General features: G+C 35.6%; 1 protein-coding gene across 3 annotated transcripts in view; it reads left to right on the top strand.

The window, feature by feature from the left end:
- The window catches only part of LOC150076549 (sphingomyelin phosphodiesterase 4), a 324,202-nt gene that overhangs the window by 58,869 nt on the left and 238,797 nt on the right, over positions 1-26,536 (top strand). For all 3 annotated transcript variants that reach the window (XM_090388185.1, XM_090388183.1, XM_090388184.1), the window contains exons 3-4: positions 6,988-7,203; positions 18,499-18,601. In XM_090388185.1, the coding sequence (XP_090244311.1) occupies positions 6,988-7,203; positions 18,499-18,601 (319 nt within the window). The remainder of the gene's footprint in view (positions 1-6,987; positions 7,204-18,498; positions 18,602-26,536) is intronic.

Raw genomic sequence — 26,536 nt, 5'->3', positions numbered from 1 at the left:
ATGTTTCAGAATGTTAAATCAATGACAGTTGGTGTTGTATTTTGAACAGTAATTTTGCTGTAGTAATTGCTATAGTGATTTACTATAGTAATTTGCTTGCACACTAGCAAGGCTTTTGTGGATTTATTGGATGATTGCCCTCTATAACAACATGTCCGAGAGGCAACTAGAGGAAGTAATACCAGCAGTGATTTTCCATGCATCAAAAATCTGCAGATAAAGGAACCACTAGGTGGCAGTGACCACAGTGTGCTGATGTGGCATTTACTTAAAGATTCAACTACCATCAGGGGTAAAGGGAAGGGATTTTGTTTTCGTAAAGGTGACTACAGTGATCTCAGACAGTTTTCAAATTCTGTACAATGGGATCAACTGATCAACAGCAAATTCTAAATAGGAAGCATCCAAGGAAGTAAGCTTGGAAGCTACTAGTCCTTGGATCACAGTGTACTGATGTGGAATTTACTTAAAGACATAATTACCATCATGGGTAAAGGAAAGGGTTTTTGCTATTCTGTAAAGGAGAGTACAGTGGTCTCAGACAGTTTTTAAATTCTGTACAGTGGGACCAACTGATGATGTTACCAACAGTAAATTCTAAGTGGGAAGTATTCAAGGAATTAATCGTGAATGCTGCTAAACGTTTCATACCTATTAAGAAATATTGTTCAAGGTTTAGACCTAAATGGTTATCAAATGAACTAATGAAACTTGTGACAGAGAAGAAAAATGCATGGGATGCATATAAATTATCAAGCGACTCAGAAGCCTATGGGAGATATAAGCTAGTCTGTAATCAGGCAAAGGCAGATTATGAGAAATCTTTGGCAAAAGATACTAAGAAAAACAGCAAGGATTTCTTTACTAATAATGTTATAATAATAATAATAATTTTTTTTTATTCCTCTATATCATTAATAATAATAGTGTTATAATAATAAGTTTAATAATAATGTTATAAACTCTAAAAGGAAGGGGATGAATCTGATCGGTCCACTTGATATCGATGGTTCCACTGTTGATGATCCTGCTCAGATAGCAAACAAACTGAATGAGTATTTTGCATCTACATTCACACATGAGGAGTTAAGGTTTGAAAATGGCAGAAGGTTATCAAATTGTAGCAGGGTGCTTAATGATTTTGTAATAACTGAGAGCAAAGTGGAGGAGAAATTGTTGAAGTTAAACATAAGAATGGCACTTGGGGTGGATGGGATCTATCCAGTTATATTAAAGGAGGCAGCAAAGCAACTAAGCAAACCCTTAGCCATAATTATGAGAACATCCTTGGATTCAGGGGAGGTCCCCACGGACTGGAGATGTTCAAATGTATCCCCAATTCACAAAGGGGAATCGAAGTGTGACACAAGTAATTACAGACCAGTTAGTTTAACTTCTGTTCCGGGTGAAATAATGGAGTCACTGGTTAAAGATGCATTGCGGGATCATCTAGACAAGACTGCAGCAATAATTCAGACACGGCATGGGTTTGTTAAGGGAAAGTCTTGTCTGACAAATTTAATAGGATATTATGATGTGGTTACAAAGGAACTGGATGAAAAAAATAATTTTGATATCATATATTTGGATTTCAGGAAAGCTTTTGACACTGTTGCGCATGGGCACCTCCGTAGCCAGATGGGAAGGAGCAGCAGCAGTGTGTAGCACACGCTTTTTGATTAGACTGGGGTTCGAGCCTGTCACTACCAAATACAGAGGATGCGGAATGGTCAGGGAATGAACACCGCATATCCCAGAGCAATATGGCCTTAGTTGCTAATGCTCCTAAAAAAAACCAAATAACAAATAAGTGTTGCGCATGGAAGACTGTTGTACAAATTGGAGCAGAATGGTATTATTAGTAAGTTGCAACAATGGATAAAATGATGGTTGAGTGGGAGAAGACAGGGTGGTAATTAATGGGTGCTGCTCTTCGTGGACTAATGTTATTATTGGAGTCCCACAGTGTTCGGTGTTGGGTCCTCTGTTGTTTTGTATATTTATCAATGATATTGATGAAGGTATATCAGGCTTAGTGTTGAAGTTTGCAGATGATACAAAGGTTGGCAGGGTTGTTAATGGCAGTGTGCTACTGCAACAGGATCTAGATAATTTGGGCAGATGGGCTAAGAAGTGGCAACTGAAGTTTAACCTTGACAAATGCAAAGTACTGCATATGGGTAGAAGTAACCCCAGAGAAACGTACCAAAAAATGGAAATTAAGTTAGTTTTTTCCAGAACAATTCACTCCTATGCTTTACTATGGGAATCCTCCCTATGCTTTACTATGGGAATCAAATAACATGTCGATTCACTTATTTCATGTGAAGGATTTCTATAAAAACGAAGTGTTTCCCACTGTATCTGCGTGAATGAAGTAAACCTGCCCCTTTTTTTCAAGAACGACCCGAAATTAAATGAGTTTTTTCCAGAAAAATTCACCCCTATGGTTTACTATGGGAATATGGTACCAGGTGGAATATCTTTTTTAGTTTCAAGTATTTTGATAAAAACGAAGTGTTTCCTATTAATACTTGGTTAGATAAGTTAACTGGCAAATTTTTGTCGAGAAATAATGAAAATTAAGTGTGTTGTTGAAGAAAGAATTCACCCCTATGGTGATAATGGTAGAAAATTAAAAAGACCTGGGAGTAATTGTGCAGTCAGATATGAAGTTTTCTGAGCAATGCAGAAAGGCTGCCAGGGCAGTCTGTCTGCAGACAGGCTGCTAGGGCAGGTCATGGGGTTTTGTTAATGATATATAGGAATTTTGCTAGCAGGGAAAAGGAGGTGATTGTTCCTCTGTATAAGGCAATGGTCAGGTCAGGCCAGGCCTTGAGTACTGCGTAGGATGTAGATTTGCTTGAGCATGTACAGAGAAGGGCAACAAGATTGGTGAGGGGAATAAAGGGGATCCTCTTACCAAGAGAGGCTTAAGTTCTGCAAATTGCAGTGGCTGGAGAGACTAGGCACCTGTGCGGTGATCTGATTGAGGTGTATAAGGCCTTGAATGGTTTGAGCACGCTGAATTCTGTTCGTATCCTTCCACTTGTTCAGATTGTGAACCTAAGGAGGCATAAATTCAAACTAAGAAAAGACAGATGTAGAATAGATGTGCTGAAATTTGCCTTTAGTCAGCGGGTGGTTAATTGCTGGAACAAACTTCCATCTGTCGTGGAAGTTGATAGGTTAAATAAATTTAAGGAGGAACTGGACAGGCATTTGGAGGGAATGGTGTGTTTTTTTTTTTTTTTTTTGCTGATGCTGCATAAGCTTGCTTTCTTGCGTCATATGCCTCTACTAATGCTAATACCTTCATCAGTATCATTCATAAATATTGAAAACAACAACTAGACTCAGCACTGAACCCTGGAGAATCACACTAATAAGATTAGTCCATGATGAATCACTGCCTATTGACTACTGTCCATCTTCCGCTTAACCATTCCTTTATTCATAGCAGTAATTTGCCCTTAATGGCACATTGCTCCAGTTTGTATAGCAGTCTTTTATGTGCAACAGTATCAAAAGCCTTCCTGAAATCTAAGTATATATTTTAAAATTATTTTTTGCATCCAATTTCTTTGTCACTGCATCATAGTAATCTATCAGATTCATTAGCCAAGACAGCCTCTTAACAAATCTATGCTGTGATTGCAGTATAATTTTTATTCCTGTCCAAATGGTCCTGCATTACATCTTTAACCAGTGATTCCATTATTTTCCTTGGATCAGACATTAAGCCAACAGGTCTGTAATTACTTATATTGCCTTTTGATTTATGAAAATTTATGAGTTGGGGATATATTTGCACTTTTACAGTCTATAGGGACCTCCCCGGAAACCAAGCATGCACTCATAATTATGGCTTAGGGTTTGCTTACCTCCTTTGCTGCCTCCCTTAATACTATTTGTTAGATTTCATCCACCCTGGGTTCTTTTTTTATGTCCATGCTTAACAATTTCTCCCCCAATTTCCTTTCAGTTATCACAAGGTCATTTAGCTACTCATTAGCATTTGATAAACCTTTGGCATCCCTTTCCCAAAGAATTCATGTGTGCAACCAGAGCAGGATCATCAACAGTTAATCCATGAACATCAAGGAGCCCAATTGTGATTCAGCCCCTTCCTTTTACTGTTCATGTAAGCATAGAAGTCTTTGCTGTTTTTCTTTGCATTCTTTGCCAGAGATGTCTCATAATCTGCCTTACCTTGCCTAACCTCCTTTGTGACTTGATTACAGACTAGTTTATATCTACCATAGGCTTCTTTGTCGTCTGATAATTTATATGTATCCCATGCATTTTTCTTCTCTGCCATGTGTCTCAATAGTTCATCTGACATCCATTTAGGTATAAGTCTTGAACAGTATTTCTTTGTTGGTATGAAATGCCTAGTAGAATCTTGAATTTCTTCCCTGAATACTTTCCATTTAGAATTTGCCATTGGTTCCACTGCACACAATTTAAAAACTGTTTGAGACTTCTGTAGTCACCCTTATGAAAGCAAAAGCCTTTCCCTTTACTCTTTATAGTAGTTATGACTTTGATTAAATTTCACATTAGTATATACACTATGATCGCTGCCTGCCTGTGGGTCTTTTACCTGCAGATTCTTAATGCATCAAGAATCGCTGCTGATAACCAGATCAAGAGTATTGCTTTCTCTTGTTGCTTCTCTAACATGCTTCTGTAGAAAACAGTCCTCCAAGAAATCCACAAAAGTCTTGCTAGTGTGTGAGTGAGCAACCCACAAATTCCAGGCAACATCTGGAAAACTAAAATCTGTCATTATGAGACATTCTGATTTGTTGGCCCACTCTATTTCCCTCTATAGGCCTATACACTCCTACTCTCAATTTTGTTTTTCCAGTGCTTATATCATGCCAAACTGATTCAATGTTGCACTTGTCACCAATGACACCTTGATGCACTGCCTTAGGTTTAATGTTCTTCTTAACTAAGAGCATTATCCCTCCTGTCCTGTTTGTCCATCTTGCATTGCACTTTCCATATTTAAATTCAGCATCACTTATGTCTGAGTGACACCATGTCTCCGCTATTCCTGCAATGTCTGCATACGACAACTTAATCAGTATTTCAAATTCATCAAATTTATTACCAATACTCCTAGCATTAGTGTATATATGCAAGTATACATGCACATATTCTTTCTCTTAGTTACCTTAACACAGCCCATGTATTCATTTTTTCCATGATGATCCACAGCAGGGCCTGAAATCCCAGACACCTTGCTTTCCAGTCTGCTTCATGTACCAATAGTAGCAATGCAAGAATCACTTTTTCCTCTGCCTGTGGTTTTGGATAGCAAAAGCATAATTTTAATATGCACCACCCAAACTGAATATAAATAACAATTGATGCCACCCAACACAGCACTGAGATTTAGCAAAAACAGTATTCTCTGTGGGGGAAGACCATTGTTGTTATTTGAATTTATTCAGAAGTGCAGTATGTGATGTTATAATGATGATGATGCTGTGGTTTTGCAAACTTGGTGTTCTTTTTGAAGTTACTGTGTATTAAAACATTTTGCTCTCTCTGATACGTGTTAGTAAATTTTTCCATCACAAGGCCTTGAAGGCCATAAGCTGCTTCAATTAATAATAAATACTTTAAAAGCATTTATGTACATAGTCTTAATTTTCAAAACTTCATGAAGAAACGTACTCCATCGATTTAGCTGCTACCAGGAAATCTCACCGCTCAGGGCAGAGTCATGTTTGGGAAACTCACTCTGGGTACAGTTAACATTGAAGGTATAACAACCTCTTCCCTTACCTGCAAGTTTCCTAGCTGTGTACTCATATCTTTTGCTTTATTAAATAAAAGTAACTTACAAAGAATGTCAACACTATAAACTGCAAACTAGTATAACATACTAATGCAGTAGTTTAGGTTACTTGTGGTGTAGGTCACTACTAAGTTGCCCTAATATTCAAAATAAAATGAAATTTTAAAATTAAAGACCAAACTGAAGTGATAACATCTGTAGATGCACAACTCCCTGCTCAAGATATCCCTAATATCCACTAAAGTAAGAGTGCCACATCCATGATAAATGAAAGCAGGGACTATTTTAGGAGAACATTAGCCCTTGTGAATTTCAAAGGATCATATTTTAAGAGGTTGACTGCCATTTGGCAGGAGCACCAAAGAAGGTCCATTACATTCCATGTACAAAATAAATATTAATGAACAAATGAAATTAAAAAAAAAAAAACATAATAAAATAATAAACAAAAAATAATAATAAAAAAATTACTCTCAATAGTTTAAAATGAACAAACATTGAGACAAAATGCTAATTTCCATGTTGACAACTCCAATCAAAAGGTCAAAAGAAAATCATAATATACTAATTAACCTTAAAACATTATAATAATCAGGATGGCATATGGCATATGTTTTGATTATGTTTTAAGTTCATTTCTTTTCATTCTGTATCTGGATCATATAACAACATCCATTGACACTTTGCTGCATCCTGCTTCTGGCAGTTCAAATGCACCTTTAGAGGTGGGGTACCACTTTAGTTTATTCATTAATTTTATGATTTCATTTTATTTTGAATATTAGAGTATCTCAATACTCAGTTAGCAGAATTGCACCTTGCAAGTATAAATCTTAACTGTAGCATTAGTGTCTTGCTTTTTATGTCTTGAATATAATCCAACTTTTAAGTTAATACCTAATAATAGACTTGATGTATGGTATATTCACAGAGGTGAATATACCATAAGTTGTAGATTTAAATTTTGGAACCTTGCAAGTTATACTAGGTAAATCAGTTTTATGTATTGAAATGCTGTAATAAGAAAATTTTTTACAGAAATTTTTAAATTCTATTATTGTTAACTTTTATTCTACATTTATATTTAATCTATTGAAAGATAAATGGTATTGATTGTTCTATTTGATCTGGTTTTAGTAATCTTGAGGTGATAATGTGTACTTTTATTTTAGGATTTACAGAATCTTTTTACCACGCTTGTTGAAAATATTTTTGGGTTTGGAAACCATCCAGGGTGGAATTTAGGATTGCTTGTTCGTAGTTATCATTACAGAGATTTTGATTCCGTGAAGGCATTTTTAGCACCCGAAGGACCCCTTCTACGTTTGTCATATAGACTTCTTGCAGATGGTTATCCACGATATGAATTTCCCATATCCTGTCTTCCTGTATGTATTGTATTTTATTTAATTTTTTTGTTACTAAAATTTGAGAACCGATATATATAAACCATGTAAAATATAATAAAACTAGATCTTAAATTTATTTTTTAAAATGCTAGTTTTTATTGCACCGAGCACTGCCACTGTTACCAGAGTTTCTCTAATAACTGTTCTGATAGATTGAGATCAGTAAAAAAAAAAAAAAATTCAGCAATGCTGAATGGCCACTTCAATGTCTTCTGTTTGTCTGTCAGGCTATTCTAACAAAGTGCCATAACATTAAAAATAAAATGAACTTATAAAATTAAAGCACAAACTAAAGTGATATAGACCTGTAGTGGTACACTCTCTCGTTGTCCAGGGAAATGCACCCTCACATTCACCTAAGTGTATTACATAAGTGTAATACATAATAAATGCATGTAGTCTAATGAAACACTAGTTGCTGCTCTGATGATTGATTATTTAGATTGTTAATGTTGGGATGTCATTTTGCATTCCACCAGTGCCAGCTCTGACCTGAAAGCTATAGTTCATTGCTTTAGATCAGGGGTTGCCAAACTTCTTTGACCATCGGCCCCTTCAAGAATTTCTTGACTTTTTATCGACCCTCTATTTTACTATTACGTAATTATAATAGGACAAGCAAAAAAGAAGCTTATGTGAGTTTTTAGATTGTTTATTTTATAGTTAGCATTTATTGTATGTATAATATAGTATATATTATTATATTGGCTTAACGTCAAAGGGATGTGTTTTTGACATCCTTCTTAACATTACATATTTGATAGGAGGGATAAATAAAATATAAAATTTAATTTAGATAACAAAATAACAATAATACAATCTTCCTTATATATATATATATATATATGAAAATAAGACTTTTATTATACAGTTTACTAACGTTGTCAATGTGAAGGGTGTGCTTCACGACTCTTGACAAGATTAGCAATGTTGGGTTCAAAATTAGTAAGTTTCAGCCTTAAATCGCCACAGAATTCTATATCTAGCTTATTTCTTCGTTAAAATGGAATTAACATGGCTGAAACCAGCTTCAACCATGTATGAGCTTGGAAATGCAAGCAAAAAGGGGAATACCACTTCAGGAAGTTTTGGATATTTTTCTACAATATTTATATTCGTCCAAAAGTAACTTAAAGTCCTTTTTTAAAAAGCGTCTTAGCTTCAAGATCAACTGACAATTCAATAAGTTCATCTTATAATACAATCTTCCGATTACATTCGATATTTTCAATATCTTCAGAAAATGGCGTGATAATCCAATGTGGATGTTTTGTGTATATTTCTAAGTCTTCGTCTTTTACTTCCAATTGCCGTAGATTCGAAAAGTACTGAAAATCTTTTCATAACAATGATGATTTAAATAAGGCTAATTTAGCTTGGAATCCTAAAACAATTGTCCGAGCTTGAATAATCGTGACATCTTTACCTTGTAGACGGGTCTGTACGTCATTAAATTTTGAAAATAAATCCGCCAAGTAGAAAATATGATTCTTATTTCTCTTCAGTTCATCACTCAAAAACAAATTAACATCTGTAAGAAACTCTAGGGTTGAGTCGAACAACTCAACAAATCTTTGTAGACTTGCACCTCTAGACAACCATCTTACTTCAGTATGCAAGGGTAATTGATTTGATACTTCATTTTTTTCACAAAGTTTGGCAAACAATCGTGATTTAAGAGGATGAGCTCTAATTTGATTAATAGATTTAATACACACTCTTAGAGTGTCATGCAGCTCGTCACTGAGAGATTTTGCCACCAAATGGTTTTGGTGCAACACACAGTGAATAGTAAGTACACTTTGAACTTTTTCTTTCAGAAAGGCAGTGAAACCTCGATAACGGCCCACCATTGCAGGTGCGCCATCTGTGGCTACTGCTGTTATATTAGTAAATGGGATATCATACTTATTTAAATATTCTTCCAATCGCTGAAAATTTGTCAACCCCGTTCCATCACTTTCAAGATATTTTGCAAATAAAAATTCGTCAATAATTTGATGTTTGGTTTTACTATAATATCTTACATAAGCCATAAGAATAGAAGAACTGTCGAATGTAGATTCATCAAGCTGGATGGAGAACTTACTATTTTTGAGTTCTGATACTACAGTTTTTCTACGTCTTCAGCCATTTCACCAATACGCCTTTTCACGGTATTCACACTCAATGGTAAGCATTTTAAAACAGGGCCAGAATCTTTTTTCATTATGGTTTCAATTACTTCTTTGATTGCAGGTATAACAATGTCCTCTGCAATTGTGTATGGTTTTCCTTTTTTTTTGCTATATTAAAAGAAATATTGTAGGAGGTTGTTAATCCTTGTTTATTGTCAGCTTCGGCAGGTGCTTTCATAAATGATTTTATAGTTGGTCAATGTGTGTATTTCTCTTTCAGTTCTTTAAAAAAGTCAAGATCTTTATCTTTCTTATCGGGATGGAGTCTTTAAAGATCTTTCATTTTTGCTGGTTTCATTGCATCGTTACTAAAAGTTTTTTTTCACAAAGAAGACACATAGGCCTTGTTTCGTTTGTTAATGAAGCAATAAACCCAAGTTTCAAATATTCTAACGAATATTGTCTGCATTTCTTTTTAGAATCTGAAGAAAATTCCATCATTGAATATTTATAGGCACAGAGAAATTGATTAAAAAAAATATACCTTTTGTAGGTGAACAGATGATAGCTGCTATAATGCAGCAGCATACCGAGTTTGTTGGTTTACAATATAACAGTTAAATTGGACTTTATTCACGTCCCAAGTAAGTGTGAAATTTAGAAAATTTAATGACTTTGTTTCGATATTTTACCTTTCCAACGTAAAATTGAATCTAGGATGAATATTATTAAACGAATGTAAAATGTCTTGAATAGCAAGAACGTCTAAATATCTCCCATAATATGTAATCGCGGTGGAAAAGGCAAATGTATATGCTCAGTTGCTGAGAGGTAGACTGCCAATATTAAGCCACTTAGGCTCAATTCCATTGGCCATATCACCTTGTCTCGAACGGTGGCTTCAACTAAGAGTTTAATTAAATGAAAAATTTCTTTCATAGGAAGCTTCATATAATTAATTGATATAATCCAAAATACTAATCCAACATAATTACACTTGACTATTAATTGGAGTGTAATTATGTTGGACATAACAAAATAGTGTCCAACATAATTACACTAGATTATTAATTGGAGAAACCATCAAAATTAAATTACATGTGAATTCTGTTAATTTTCGCCATCCATATTGGATCTATCAGTGTTTTAGACTGGTCTGATAACACACAGAGTGCCTGTTCTCCTCTAATCCCCCAAAGAACAATACTGCTCTGAATAGGGTGCCTCCATAGCCAGGTGGGAAGGAGCAGCAGTGCATAGCACACGCTTCTTGATTAGACCGGGGTTCAAGCCCATCACCACCAAATACAGAGGATGCGGGAAAGGTCAGGGAATGACCGGCACATATTCCCGGAGCAATATGGCCTTGGTTGCAAATGCTCCTAAAAACCAAACAACAACAACAACAGCAGCTCTAAATAGAGCAGTATTGTTCTTTGGGGGATTAGAGGAGATTCTTAGATTCTTTTATTTTAGTTTATTCATTTAATCCCCTGTTAATTCTAAAAAATGCCTTTAGTTCATTCAAATCAGAAAGGCATTTACGAGTGGTTGATGGCATGTTTAAATATTTTCTAAAAACTCAAACATCAGTGGCAAAGCTAAAAATTTTGCACCCACCACCACATTACCCAATGTTCCTGATGTGATTTTTAACAACCATATCAGATAAAACCCTTTAGGCCTCCTTAACTTTGCAGGCCATCCCTGCAAAAAATAATGGATGCAAAAAATAATTTTGATATCATATACAGTGGAACTTCTATTTAATGAATTTCTCTATATTACGAATTTTTTCGCGAAACATTGCACCTTGAAACGAAATTACATGTAAAATTAACCCCATATAACGAAGTGTTAGTCTCTCTATAACGAATTTTTAAAAAAATTAGTAAAAGCATTTTTGAAGATTTTCAAGCATTTACTGCTAAACAGCCGCTCAAATATACTGCCTCCTTCCCTCCGAAATTTCCCATTAGCATCTGGAATTAAATAATCATCCTTTTAGTGAACACTTGTGGCCTAGGAGGGTCTTTGTTTCATTTTTGTTGCAGTTATTAAACCAAATGGGTTTTCTTAAAAGTGGTCGTAAACTTTACAATAAATAGGGTAGATTTGTAAATTGATGTTGGCTCAGGGGAAAGCGAAATTCGCTGCGGTAAACCTTTAGCATGCTGCGGCGGCAATACATAGAATGCTACCACAATCGGTTTTTAGTAACGCCTACCGAGTGACATTCGCTTCTCATTCAACTGTACCACGTGATCTTCATGTCAATCATTATATGATATGTCCGTTCTCGTCTAACTGGACCCGCAGTAGATCGTTTTCATGAATTTTTTTTTTTTTTTTCGTTTGTCATCAATCACATAGGCTATATGCCCTTGTTTTGTTTTTTTTTCTGAAAAGTAACATACAGCATACGTTAATCATAAATTTTCTTTGGTGTATATATGAATGAAAGCGGAATAAAAGAAATTCACAAATCACAAAGTCGTATATTTCTTCAAAGTGAGTGATACTGTTGAATTGGCAAGCGAACGTCATTGAGTAGGCGGTACCTGTAATAACAATTCACTATTATGGCCAGCGCAGCATAAGTTTCCGGTTTATGTATCGGCAAGAGCTGCAATCCAGTATTTTTTACAATTGGGAAAACAATTTAAGTATTAACGATAAAGCAAAGATTGTTATGATATTGACCAGGGTTTTAAGAAAAAAGATGTTGCGGAGAAATATGGCATATCTGCAAGCAGTCTATCTACGATTTTAAAAAAATCAAGAATCAATTTTAATGCAACTGAATTAGGAGCAGACAAGAAGCGAATTAAGTTGTGTATATACGAAGATGTTGATAAAGCTGTTCTAAAATGGGTGCAAATGATACGTGATAATTATCCCAATATCGGGCCTAATAATTAAGCAACAAGCTCGAAATTTGCACAGTCTCTTGGACATACAGAATTTAATGCGAGCACTGGGTGGCTAGATAAATTTAAGAAGCACCACAGAATTGTGGAAAAGGTTATTTGTGGAGAAAGTGTTAATGTAAGCGAAGAAGATTGCAACAGTTGGAGGAACAATAAAAATAAAACAACAAAATAAAACCTTAAAGAAGATTTTGGTAGAATATGAGTGTAAGGATGTTTCTAATGCTGACGAAATGGGTTTATTCTTTAAATGTTTACCGAATAGAAAAAAAATTGTTTACCGAATAGAAAAAAAATTGTTTACCAAAGGATGATAAATGTTTTGGCGGAAAGCAAAGAAAGAATCACTGCGCTAGTTGGAGCAAATATGACAGGAAGTGAAAAATTAAGACTTTTAGTCGTCGGAATATCAAAAAACCCAAGATGTTTTAGGGCATAAAATCTTTGGAAGTTGACTACACCTTTAATAAAAAATTATGGATGACAAGTGATATTTTTGAAGAATGGATATTAAAACTAGACAAGCGTATAACAAAAGAAAAAAGGAAAATCGTGTTGGTAACTGACAACTGTCTGGCACATCTTGCCAGTATTTCTGCCAAACTTAAAAGTGCGAAGTTGTTTTTACCACCAAACGTAACGTCAAAACTCCAGCCAATGGACCAAGGCATTATTAAAAATTTTAAATTTCATTATCGAAAGAGAATAATAATGAAGATTGTCAATGCGTTATCAGAAAATAGAAACTTGGAGGTCACAATTAACCTTAGAGATTGCATCTCTGAACTGGCAAAAGTTTGGACAAACGATGTCACTGAATACACTATTCAAAATTGTTTTTCAAAAGCAGGATTTGCATTGAATGCAGAAGTCGAACAACAACTGGACAAACAAGATGAACTGCCCCTTTCACAATTCAAAAACTTTTGGACATTATTAGAATCGTCTGGAAACATCGAAAATGATATTAACACTGGATGGTTATGTTTATGTAGATCAAGGTCTGACTACAACAGAACATCCAAATGAAGATGAAATACTGCTGAACAGTGTTAGACATGACCATGATCACGAAGAAATTAACGATGACACTGAAGATGCATTAGAACAACCCGTAAAAAAGACAACTCGCAAAGAAATTATTAACGCTTTTAAAATGGTTCATATGGGTCTACAGTTTTGTGAAAATGTTCGTGATAATGTTTTAATGCTCTGAACAAATGTGAGGTTTTCTTTGAAAATCAGAAAATTTTTTAATTGTACTGTGCAAACGAAAATTACAGATTTTTTTAATTTATGATATTTAGCGGCGAAAATTGTGTAAACGTAATTTAAATAAGTATGTTTTTGAAATAATACATTAAAAATAAAAGTAGATTCGTTTTCACTTTCTAATTAGATAACAATTTCTAATAAAAAAGATATTCTCTATATAACGAAATTTCTCTATAACGAATTTTTTCGCCGGATTTATCGAATTCGTTATTGGGAAGTTCGACTGTATTTGGATTTCAGGAAAGCTTTTGACACTGTTGCGCATGAAAGACTATTCAAATCATTCAAATTTGAATGATTTGAATTGAAATCCAAATAACAAACCTATGTAAATTCTAGAAGGAAAGGGATGAATCCGATTGGTCCACTGGATATTGATGGTTCAACTGTTGATGATCTGATTGAGGTGTATACAGGTCTGGAGGCCTCATTTTAAGAAGGATGTAGAGCTGTTGGAACGAGTAAAGAGAAGGGCAACAAGATTAGTGAATGGAACAAAGGGTTTCTTATGAAGAAAGGCTTAAGTTTTGCAAATTACAGTGTCTGGAGACTAGGCACCTGCGAGGTGATCTGATTGAGGTGTAAAAAGCCTTGAATGGTTTGAGCATGCTGAATGCTGATGGGTCTCTTGCTCAGAATAATCACCTGAGAGGGCATAAATTCAAATTGAGGTAAGACAGATGTAGGATAGATGTGCGGAAGTTAGCATTTAGCCAGTGGGTAGTTGGTTGGTGGAACAGACTTCCATCCTTGGTTGTGGAAGTTGATAGCCTAAATAAATTTAAGGTTGAGCTGGACAGGTGTTTGGAACAAACAGAGGGGTGAAATGGGAGCGGGTTTTTTTTTTGGGTGATGCTGCATAAGCTTGCTTTTTTGCATCATATGCCTCTACTAATGCCAGTGGTAATGCTAATTAAGCAGTGATGGAATTAAAGTAGTGCTCACAACACTATATCCTGTATCATATATATAAATAATATATATGATATATTATTTGGGGAATAATTCCAAACAACTTTAAAGTCTCCACCTTCATATGTCTTCCCAAGAAACCAGGATACACAAGCTTACAGCAGAAATAAGCCTAGTTCAAAATGGATTCGTGAAAAACAGCAGAACCAGAGAAGGAATCTTTAACTTAAGGATGATAATTGAGAGAAATCTGGAGAAACAAAAAAAAAGCCATCTACATCTGTTTTGTAGACTATAAAAAAACATTCGACTCAGTAGGTCATGAAAAGAGGATTCAGTCTCTGCAAAAAATAGGAATCAATGGTAAAGACATAAGAATTATAACTAATTTATAGCAGGAGCAGTCAGCTTCCATCAGAATTGATGGAGAGTTTTCAAATGAGTTTCTGATACTAAAGGGAGAGTGTCAGGGATGCATCCTATTGCCTATCCTTTTTAACATTTATACTGAAGAAATTTTCAAAGAGAGAGTGAAAACTTAAAGGGCCTTACCATAGGAGGAATCAGAATTAATAACCTGAGATATGCAGATGATACCATTCTACTGGCAGAAAGCAAAACAGACTTAAAAGCTAACATCGACAAGGTAAAAAGCTCCAGTGAAAGACTTGGTCTGTATTTTAATGAAAAAGAAATCCGAAGTAACGTGTAACGTGCATCTCAAAGAAAGAGGAGGAGGAGAATAAAATTAATATTACAGTAAACAATACATTATAACAAGTAAATTCCTATATCTACCTAGGGCTTCTAATCATTGATGACAGGGAAACCTTACAAGAGATCAAAAGAAGAATTGAATAAGGCCTTTCTGGACACGAAGATCTTAACATCAAGGGAATTACACCTAGAGACCAGGATAAGGTTAACAAAATGTTCTGTGGTCAACCCTGTTATATGGATCTGATATTATGGACTGTTACAAAGGATTCTGAGAACCGAATTAGGGCATTTGAAATATGGCTCTTAAGGAGAATCACAAGAATATCTTGGACACAAAGAAAGCTGGCTAAGGTAAAGAAAGCCTGCATGAGAAGCATGCAAAAGTTTGATGAAATTTACTGGTAAAAGCACTTTGCCATAATGGCAAAGTACTTTTACCGGTAAATTTCATCGAAATTTTGCAGGCTTTCTTTACTTTTGCCAGAAAGCCTAATGCAGAAGTGCTGGCTTTAACAAAAGGAAATAAAAGAGACCTCATGACTATCAATAAAAAAAGGAAAACAAGGTATCCCAGTCACATTCTGAAACATGACTCTATACAAAAGAAGCTGTTGGAAGCGATGGTAGAAGGAAAGAGGAGTAAACGACAACAAAGAACGACCTGGATAACCAACATTGAGGAATGGACTAATCTTTCTTATGAAGATTGTACAAGGGAAGCACAGATGCAAAGCTGGTGGAGGCTCATGGTAGCAAACCTCCTGGATAGAGACGACACATGAAAAGAGAGAGTACTATGGATAAAGGGATAGTTGAGTGGGGGAAGACAGAATTGCTATCAGTGGAGACTACTCTTCATAGACTAATATTAATTGTGGAGTATCTCAGAGTTTGTTGCCGGGCCATTTGTTGTTTTCTATATTTATCAATGATATTGAAGAAGGCATATGAGACTTAATGTCTTAAGTTTGCATATGATACAAAAGTTTGCAGGGTGATTAGTAATCAAGGTATGCTACTGCAAAAAAAAAAAAAAAAAAATCTAGATTAACTGAGAAATGGCAATTAAAGTTGAAAAATGTGGGATACTTATTATGGATAGCAGTAATCTCAGATTAACATAGGAACTATATTGTGGTGCTGCATTCAGGGTACTGGAAAATGAAAATGATCTGGGGTAATTGTGCAGTCAGATATAAAGTTCACTGAAGAGTGCAGGCAAACTACCAGGATTGCTTATGGGGTTTTGTCTGTGATATACAAAAATTTTGCTTGGATAAAGAGGTGATTATCCTGCTTTAATAGGCATTGGTTAGATCACATCTTAAGTATTGCATTCAGGTTCGGAGGCCTCAAGATTTGGATTTATTGGACCCGACAACTTTGCAGAGAAGGGCAACAAGATTGGTGAGAGGGAAGAAAGGGTGTTCTTAGCAAAGAATGCTTCAATCCTGCAAATTTCAGTGTTGGAGGCTAGGCTTCTTGCTGCAAGACGATCTGATTAGGGTGTTTAAGGCCTTGAATGGATTGATAAGCTCAGTGATGATGGCACTTTGTTTGGACTACATAGGGAGCATAAATTCAAGTTTTGGAAGGATGGTTGCATGATAGATTTGTGAGAATTTGCTTTAACCAGTAGGTAGTTGGTTGGGAACAAGCTTCCATCTAGTATTGTAGAAGTGGGAAGTTGGAATAAATATAAGGAAGAACTAGACAAACTAATGGAGGGGATGGGGAGGTGATATGGGTTTTTTTTGCTGACGCTGTAAAAGCTTGCTTTCTTGTATCATTTGCTAATACTAATACTAAACTCCCTTCCATTTACACTTGACAATATTAGCATTTTAAGTAGATCCCACATCAGTATATTATGATTATCGCCTAGTGGTTCCTTTACCTGATTCTTAATTCATTAAGAGTCATTGCTGACAATCAGATCAAGAGTATTGTTTTCTCTTGTTGCCCCTCTAAAATGCTGGTGAAGAAACAGTCATCCAATTAATCCACAAAAAGTCTTGCTACTGTGTAAGTGACCACACCACAAGTTCCAGTCAATATCTGGAAACTTAATCCACCATCATAAGACCTGATTTATTGGCCCACTCTGTCTCTATAGTTGTGCATTATGAGCATAATGGTCATTAGGAACTTGTGGTGTGGTCACTTACACGGACTACAGCAAGACTTTTAGCAAGACTTTTTGTGGATTAATTGGATGACTGTTTCTTCACCAGCATTTTAGAGGGGCAACAAGTACTTATGTCACACCAGACTGACTTAGCATTGCACTGGCCACCCAAGTTGACTGGGTTTACTGGCTTAGATTCTACATGCTTTTTAACTAAAAGCATAATCCCCCTCTCACTTGCCATCTCTGTGCACACTGTAATCCCATATTTAAATTCTGCATTCCTTATGTGTGCCTGATGCCATATTTCCAATATCTCTGCAATATCTGCATTGGATGACTTAACCAATATTTCAAATGTGTCAATTTGTTTACTATTCTCGTACCTGTTTTTGGTTTTAGTAACCCTAACAAAGCCCACATATTTGCTTGGCCCATGAAAACCAACAGCAGACCTCATCCTGGCAAGTGAGATGTCACTTGCTAGGATATAAATCCCAGTATAAGCAGTGCAAGAATCACTTTCACATCTGCTTGAAGTTGCTGTTAATCTATTATTCTGTGTATCCCACATTTCTAACCTATGTAACACTGCATGTAAAGGGGCATAAATTCAAATAGAGGAAGAATGGTTGCAGGATAGATGTGCGGAAGTTTTCCTTCAGCCAGCAGGTAGTTTATTGTTGCAACAATCTCCATGTGGTGTTGTAGAAGTGGGTAGTTTGAATAAATTCAACGAAGAACTAAATACCCTATTAGAAGGGATGGAAAGGAAAGGTGATATGGGAAATGGTTTGTTTTGGATGATGTTGTATAAGCTGGCTTTCTTGTGCTGCTTGCCAGTACAGGTAATAATACTTTTATTTCCATAGTGCAATAGTTAGGGAAATATTTCTTAATACCAGTCACAATGCATTTTAACCAACCAACATCCATTTACAATGTTTAATTTTAATCAAAGCACTAATTTTTTTTCTTTATTTATTCTCTCTGGTTTTGTTATCTAGGCATGCCTCTGTATATCTTTGTAAACAAAAAAAAAAAAAAAAAAAAAAAACACCAATGCATGAAATAAAACAAATTTTATTACTGTTGCATAAGATTCATACATTTTACCACTATTCTTAACAGTTAGTTACATTCAATAAAATTGAAAATTTCAGAATAATTATTGTTTTGACTATTTTTGTAGACTACTAGTCGTCGCATGTTAGAAGAAGGAACAGTTCCTTTATTGTATACAAACAAATTGCAGTTTCAAAGTCCTGGACGGCCAGCATCTCACCTTTTGCTTAGTATCCTTTTTTTTTTTTTTTTTTAAGTTGAATATTTTTATAAATTGCTATATATTTGATTGTATTTTATAAATCTTTTTGATGTGATATTCACATTTTTTTTTAAATTTTGATTATACAGGAAGAACCATAATTTCCTAATACTGAAAGGCATATATTTTGATATGCTATGAAAATTATTCATTTTATTCATATACAGGTTGGGGATATATTATTTACCACATTACAAACTGCTGTTAAAAAAAAAAAAAAAGAGAGAAATCTTACCAGTTAAAGAGAAATGGTTCATCTTTTTTAAAAGAACAACTCAAAGTTTTATGAAACTTTCAAATAATGGCATTCCATTATTTGTGATTACTTTGATCTGAGATGATTTATCAGTTATAAACTTGCAAGCTTTGATAGTTAACTTGCAAAAGGTTAGTTAGTTGGGGAAGAAGTCTCCACAAACAAGGTGCAATGCTGAAGGATATAGTTGGTTAATAATCTAGTTTGATATCCCATGGTTGATGTCAAATGAAAGCACTACAGTTAGATATATTATTATTATATTTATTAAGGATAACAGATAACCTCATATGCTGTTGTTTGGCTGGAAACTTTACTAATTAGCATTAGCATTATGCTAATTGATAAACATGAGAGACTAATAGGTTTAAAGTGATTGCCTCGAAAAGTGATTCAAGATAATTTGATTTAAGAAATCTTTCATTAATTTTCCCCTTCTGGTCTCAGTTTTTCCAGATGAATCAGCCCTTCATTTGTCTTATGTGACCAGCCAATTCTTCAACTTCACATTTCTCCATTTCCGAAAAGCATTAGTAGAGGCATATGATGCAAGAAAGCAAGCTTATGCAGCATCAGACAAAAAAAACCCACTCCCATTTCACCCCTTCGTTCGTTTGAAATACCTGTCCAGCTGAGCCTTAAATTTATTTAGGCTATCAACTTCCACATCAAGGGATGGAAGTCTGTTCCACCAATCAACTACCCGCTAGCTAAAGGCAAATTTCCGCACATCTATCCTACATCTGTCTTTCCTCAATTTGAATTTATGCCATCTCAGGTGATTATTCTGAGCAAGAGGAAGAATCCCATCAGCATTGAGCATGCACAAACCATTCAAGGCTTTATACACCTGTACACCTCTATCAGATCACCTCACAGGTGCCTAGTCTCCAGACACTGTAATTTGCAAAACTTAAGCCTTTCTTCATAAGAGCAACCCTTTGTTCCATTCACTAATCTTGTTGCCCTTCTCTGTACTCGTTCCAGCTGCTCTACATCCTTCTTGAAATTAGGTCTAGAGACCTGTATACGGTACTTAAGATGTGGCCTGACAATTGCCTTATACAAGGGAATAATCCAGATCCTGTTGCAGCAGCATAGTGTCAGGAGTGTCCTTGACCACTTCACCCCTCCGTTCGTTCGAAATGCTTGTCCAGCTGAGCCTTAAATTTATTTAGGGTATCAACTTCCACAACAAGGGATGGAAGTCTGTTCCACCAACCAATTATCCTACATCTGTCTTTCCTCAATTTGAATTTATGCCCTCTCAGCAAGAGAGGGCATAAATTCTGAGCAAGATGAAGAATCCCATCAGCATTGAGCATGCTCAAACCATTCAAGGCTTTATACACTTCTATCAGATCACCTCGCTGGTGCCTAGTCTCCAGACACTGTAATTTACAAAACTTAACTCTTTCTTTGTAAGAGTACCCCTTTGTTCCATTCACTAATCTTGTTGCCCTTCTCTGTGCTCGTTCCAGCAGCTCTACATCATTCTTGAAATGAGGCCTCCAGACCTGTATATAGTATAGAGCCTTATACAAGGGAATAATCACCTCCTTATCCCTGCTAAAAAAAATTCCTGTATATCATTGACAAGACACCATGAGCTACTCTTGCAGCCCGTCAGCACTGCTCAGAAAACTTCATATCTGCCTGCACAACTACCCCCAGGTCCTTTTCATTCTCTACCACTGTCAGTGTAGTACCACAGAGTTGATACGTTGCTTTGGGGTTGCTGTTTCCCATATGTAGTACTTTACATTTGTCAATTTAAACTTCATTTTCCACCTCTCAGCCCATCTGTTCAACCTTTCCAGATCCTGTTGCAGCAGCATAGTGTCAGGAGTGTCCTTGACAACCCTGCCAACCTTTGTATCATCTGCAAACTTGGACATTAAGCTTGATATACCATCATCAATATCATTTATAAATACAGAAAACAACAATGGACCCAACACTGAACCCTGATGGACTTCACTAATAACATTATTCCACGATGAGCAGTGTCCATTGATTACCACTCTGTCTTCTCCTCCTCAACCATCCCTTTATCCATAGCAGCAGTTTGCCTCCAATGCCACACTGCTCCAATTTGTGCAGCAGTCTTCCATGTGCAACAGTATCAAAAGCCTTTCTAAGATCCAAATATATAATATCAGAGTTATTCCCTGCATCCAGTTCTTTTGTGACTGCATCATAGTATCCAATCAAATTGATCAAAGACTTTCCCTTAACGAAACCATGCTGTGTCCGAGACTATAACTGAAGTCTTGTCTAGGTGATCCTGCAGTGCTTCCATTAGTTTTCCTGGAACAGAAGTTAAACTCACAGGTCTATAATTACTTGTGTCGCACTTTGATCCTTCTTTCTGAATTGGGGTCACATTTGCGCATCTCCAGTCTATGGGTACCTCCCCTGAGTCCAAAGAAGCTCTCATAATTATGGCTAAGGGTTTGTTTACTTCCTTTGCTGCCTCCTTTAATATAACTGGATAGATCCCATCTACCCCAGGTGCCTTTTTTATGTTTATCCTCAACAATTTCTCCTCCACTTTCCTCTCAATTATTACAAAATCATCTAGCTCACTGCCAGAGTTTACTTCACCTCTGGCATTCCTGAATAACTCCTCATGTGGGAATGTAGATGCAAAATACTCGTTTAGTTTGTTAGCCAACTGAGCAGGATCATCAACAGTTGAACCATCAATATCCAGTGGACCAATCTGATTCATCCCTTTCCTTCTAGAGTTTACATAGGTAAAGAACTCTTTTCTGTTTTTATTTGCGTCCTTTGCCAAGGATTCTCATAATCTGCCTTTCCCTGCCTAATCTCCTTTGTGACTTGGTTACCAACAGCTTATATCTATCAAAGGCTTCCATGTCCCATGCATTTTTCTTCTCTGCTATATGTCTCATTAGTTCATCTGACATCCATTTAGGCTTAAACCTTGAACAATATTTCTTAGTTGGTATGTAAAGCCTAGCAGCTTCCAAGATAAATTCTTTGGGTGCTTCCCAGTTTGAATTTGCTGTTTGTAGCATCATCAGTTGGTCCCACCATATAGAATTTAAATACTGTCTCAGACCATCGTAGTTGGGTTTATGAAAGTGAAAACCCTTCCCTTTACCCCTGATGGTAATTACCTCTTTGAGTAAATCCCACTTCAGCACTGTGATCACTGCCACCTAGTGGTTCCGTTATCTGCAGATTCTTAATGCATGAAGAATCACTACTGATAATCAGATCAAGAGTATTAGTCCCTCTAGTTGCCTCGTGAACATGCTGATATAGAAAACGATCATCCAATAAATCCACAAAAGCCTTGCTAGTGTGTGAGTGACCAACCCACAAATTCCAGTCAATATCTGGGAAATTAAAATCCCCCATTATAAGACTCTGATTTACTGGCCCATTCTATTTCCCTGTACAGTTTCTTATTATACTCATCAGAGTCATTAGGTCTATAGCACACTCCTACTCTCAGTTTTGATCCCCCAATAGCTCAACTTTGCCTTTGTACAACCAGAGCTTGTCGAATGGTTTAAAATGAAGCACTGCACTTGATTGCAGGAAGGCTTCCAATTGATCTTCAAATAATACTGAATGCATTAATGTGCTGCACTAGAAAAAAGATAATGAGATCAGTCTTGAATATAACTTCGTGTCCTCAGATGGATAGATTCTATACTAGAGCAGATCAGAAATTTGAAAAAGAAGAATATTAGACCAGTTGAAAGATATCTGGCAAGAGAGGTAGGTAAGGTAGAGCAACATTTATGTTCCTACCAAATGTCAGAATTTTTGATATAAGAAAGAAATAGTGGCAGCAGTTCAGTATGAACACTGCATTTTTATTGACAGGACATGCCTTGCTAATGGATTATGTCAACTAGGATTGATTGAAAGTGGATTATGCTCATGTGGGAATGAGGAAACAGCTGAGCACATAATGTTGAGTTATGATAATTATGTGGACATTCAAATAGAATTAGAAATATCTTTGGGCCATCTGAAGCATAGTAGTCTTTGTATCACATTCACAGATAGTAGGCTATTTTCTTACTTTAATAAATTTGTTGCTGATGTCTTTAAGAGGAGGAACAGGCTGAGGCTAGATAGTTAATATCGACTAAAGCCTAATTCCTCTAGAATGGTGCTATGTGGTGATGTTCCTCCCAAGTTGTGTTGTGTTACGAGTTGTATTAATTTTAATTAACAAATGTTTTATACACAGCATAGTATAATTTAAGCTGGTGTTGCAAACCACGTATAAGCTTTGGCTTAGATAGTGGGGCAGCATGGAGTATCTTGAATATTTGCCTAGCTTACACTGTGAGCTTGCATTTGCTCTACCTTCTTATTCTGTTAAGTCACTACAATGTTTTGGCCCTATGTGTTTTTCCAGACATCATTCATATATATAATTCATGGAAACCATTCCTGCTTCACCAATGATACAGCAGTCTCGATTAGTAAGGATTTGAATAGTACGAAATTCAGTTTAGTACGAATTATAAAATGATACCAAACCTTATTTAATAAGAGTCAAAATTTGGCTAGTACAAATTTTTATTCCAAATTGGGCCAAAAATTACACATGTATTATCAATGACTCATGCCACCAAAAGGCGCCTCCATAGCCAGGTGGCCAGGAGCGGCAGTGCGTAGCACACGCTTCTTGATTAGACCGGGGTTCGAGCCCGTGACCACCAAATATGGAGGATGCAGAAAAGTCAGGGAATGACCACCACATATCCCCGAAGCAATATAGCCTTAGTTGCTAATGCTCCTAAAAAACCAAAATAACATAACATGCCACCGAACACTGACTCGTCCATACATCTCTGTCTATTGTTGTGTGAAGACGTGCTGCGGCTTGTTATTCTATATATGTGTACAGTACTGTATTAAGATATTTAAAATTTTGATAAACTGCCCCTAGCAAATATGAACAAATGGAAGAATACTTGTAGTGCAAATAATGCAAGCGCAAAAAAGAGGAAGCTTGTTATTACATTAGAACAGAAATTTGATGTAATAAAACGACATACACTTGGCGATAGCAATTCTAAAATAGGCCGAGATGTTGGAATGCATGAATCTGCAGTACGTAATGTTATAAAACATGCAGATGAAATAAAAGAAAAAGGTAAAGTTGCTGATGCAACTTTACCTTTTTGCCAACTACTACTAGGAATAGAAGCTTTAAAGTGATAGAAATGGAGTCTTATCTGTGTCGGTAGAAGATTGCAACCAAAAATCTCTTTCTCTTAGAAAAACAGCAATTCAAACAAAAGCTTTGAGTCTCTTTATTTTTGGCGTTCAAATAAGAAAGCTCTTATTTGAACGGCAAAAATTATAGTTCATAAGTGACCAAATCTCTTTTTGAAGACTGGTTTTAAACATATTTTTTGCCCAGCTGTTGAAAATTATTGCAAGAATAACAATATTGCTTTTAAAGCATTATTGATTTTAGATAATGCCCCTGGTCATCCAACTTTATTGCTTTTAAAGCATTATTGATTTGAGATGCCCCTGGTCATCCAACTACATTTGGTACATTGTGTGAGAATGTAAAAGTCATTTTTTTACCAGTAAACACAACATCTTTATTGCAGCCCATGGACCAAGGAATAATCGTAACATTTAAAGCCTGCTACCTAAGAAGATAGTATTTGCACAGGGAATTGCTCAAACAACAGGTGACAATGCAATTTCTTTAATTGGCTTTTGGAAAAAATATAGCATCAAAGGTGCAATTGAAAATATTTTCCATGCCTGGGAAGAATTAACTGCAAGCAATATGTGTGCAGTGTGGAAACACATTTTTGCCTCATTGAACAAATAATTTTGATGGTTTTCCCTCTCAGGTGCAAGCTGTTGTTGAAGAAATAACAGACATTGTAAAACGGCTTGGTTTAGATGAACTGAACACTATAAATGTCCATGACTTGCTTGAATCACACTCAGAAGAAATGACTTGATGTAGACCATTTTAATTTATGTGAACAGCTTGCATTTGAAGAATCCAATGATGCTGATGAAGAAGTAGACAATGTACAAATGGAGTTCAACGTCAAAGAATACGATAAAATATTTCAAACTCTGAAAGTTTTAAAACAACAAGTTATGGATGCTGATCCCAATGTTGACCGAAGCATACAAGTCTGCTGAGATATGGATAAAGTTTTCAAGAACTACAAGCGCATGTATGAAAACTTAGAGAAAGAGAAGACAGTTCGGTATAGCCTGCTAAAATATTTTAATAAAATTCATATTTTCTTTGCTTAGTTTATAATGAACGTGAATCAAAAATACATTTTTATTATCCTTTTGGTAATATACATTAATAAACAGATAAAAAACTTGTGCTTAAAATGTTTTATTGCATATTTTCATTAGAGTGGGACCTATTATCATACTTTTTTGTTATCATAGCTTTGAATTGAATACTACCAATTCGTTTAATATGATGGTTTTGCAATGTCATTATTCGTACTAATTGAGGCTTTTCTATATTTGCTCTGAATGTTTGCCTATGGCAGTAGTGCTTGACATTTGTGATGATACCCTAATCTATCATAACAGTGCAGTTATTAGAATGAAAACTACCTTAACTTTGTCTTCAGACAAATCTTCTGGATTTGTCTGATTTGTTTAATGCCCTGCAGTATTATCTAAGACTAGCCTTACCCTACTCTGTATGCAAGGTTATTTTTGGTGCAATCTTTACTAACAGCTGGGTAAAAATGATATGCAAACTTCCTTGAAAGGCTGTCTGTGTAACCCAGGTTTTCTTATTTTCTCTTTCCAAAGAATGACATGTTCACTGCTTCCTCATGCAAATGTGTGGCTTTGATTTTTTTAATTCACTTGGAGGGGGGACCATCCTACTTCTAGAACATTTTCTTCCAGTTTGACAGAAATAAAACAATATTTTTGTCAAGCAACTTTTAACAGAGGTTGATTAATTAAGTTTTAAGTTATAGTGAGAAGAAGCCTAAAAATGTGGCTAGTATTTATAATCCAGATTGACTCAATCCCAGGTGGAAAAGTTGGCAACGAAAGTGCTAATGAATACTTTTGGGTTCTGGGAGTAATAAAGTAGCATTGGCCTATGGTTAAAATCTCCTGTAACATTCTCTCCTAACAAAAGAGTTAAGTGATCTTTAGATTTCTTAAATCCTGTCATAGATTCCTGGACAATCAGTTGAACTCAACACAAACAAGAAAGGGGAATGAGGGTTTGGTTATAATGAATTATGGGCCTATAAGCAGTGGTGTATTCGGGCCGGAATGCACCAGAACAACGTTCTGGTACTTTTTTTCTAAATGTTTGTTGTTTATTAAACTACTGTCCACTATTAGAATTATGGAATCCAAATTTTTATGTCCCAACTTGGTTGCGGTCTCATCGTTCTGCTGTTGACCAACAAACAAAAAGGGCAGTCACACAAGAATATGTAATTGATCCTGTATGGGAATTTCTATGATTCTTCTGAACAGTATTTTTTATATTATTTTGGAGTTTTTGTTTTTTTTTTTCTTTTCTGATTTTTTAAATTTTTTCTGTTTTTTACTTTTGAAATTTTTATTTAATAGTTATAAATAAATACTGAACAAATATTCTAATCTTTGACATAT

This window comes from Mastigoproctus giganteus, chromosome 13 (genome assembly GCF_048544385.1).
Source record: "Mastigoproctus giganteus isolate SK-2022 chromosome 13, ASM4854438v1, whole genome shotgun sequence".
Lineage (NCBI taxonomy): Eukaryota > Metazoa > Arthropoda > Arachnida > Uropygi > Thelyphonidae > Mastigoproctus > Mastigoproctus giganteus.
Note: the sequence above shows the minus strand (reverse complement) of the source record. Positions and strands in the feature narration are given on the sequence as shown.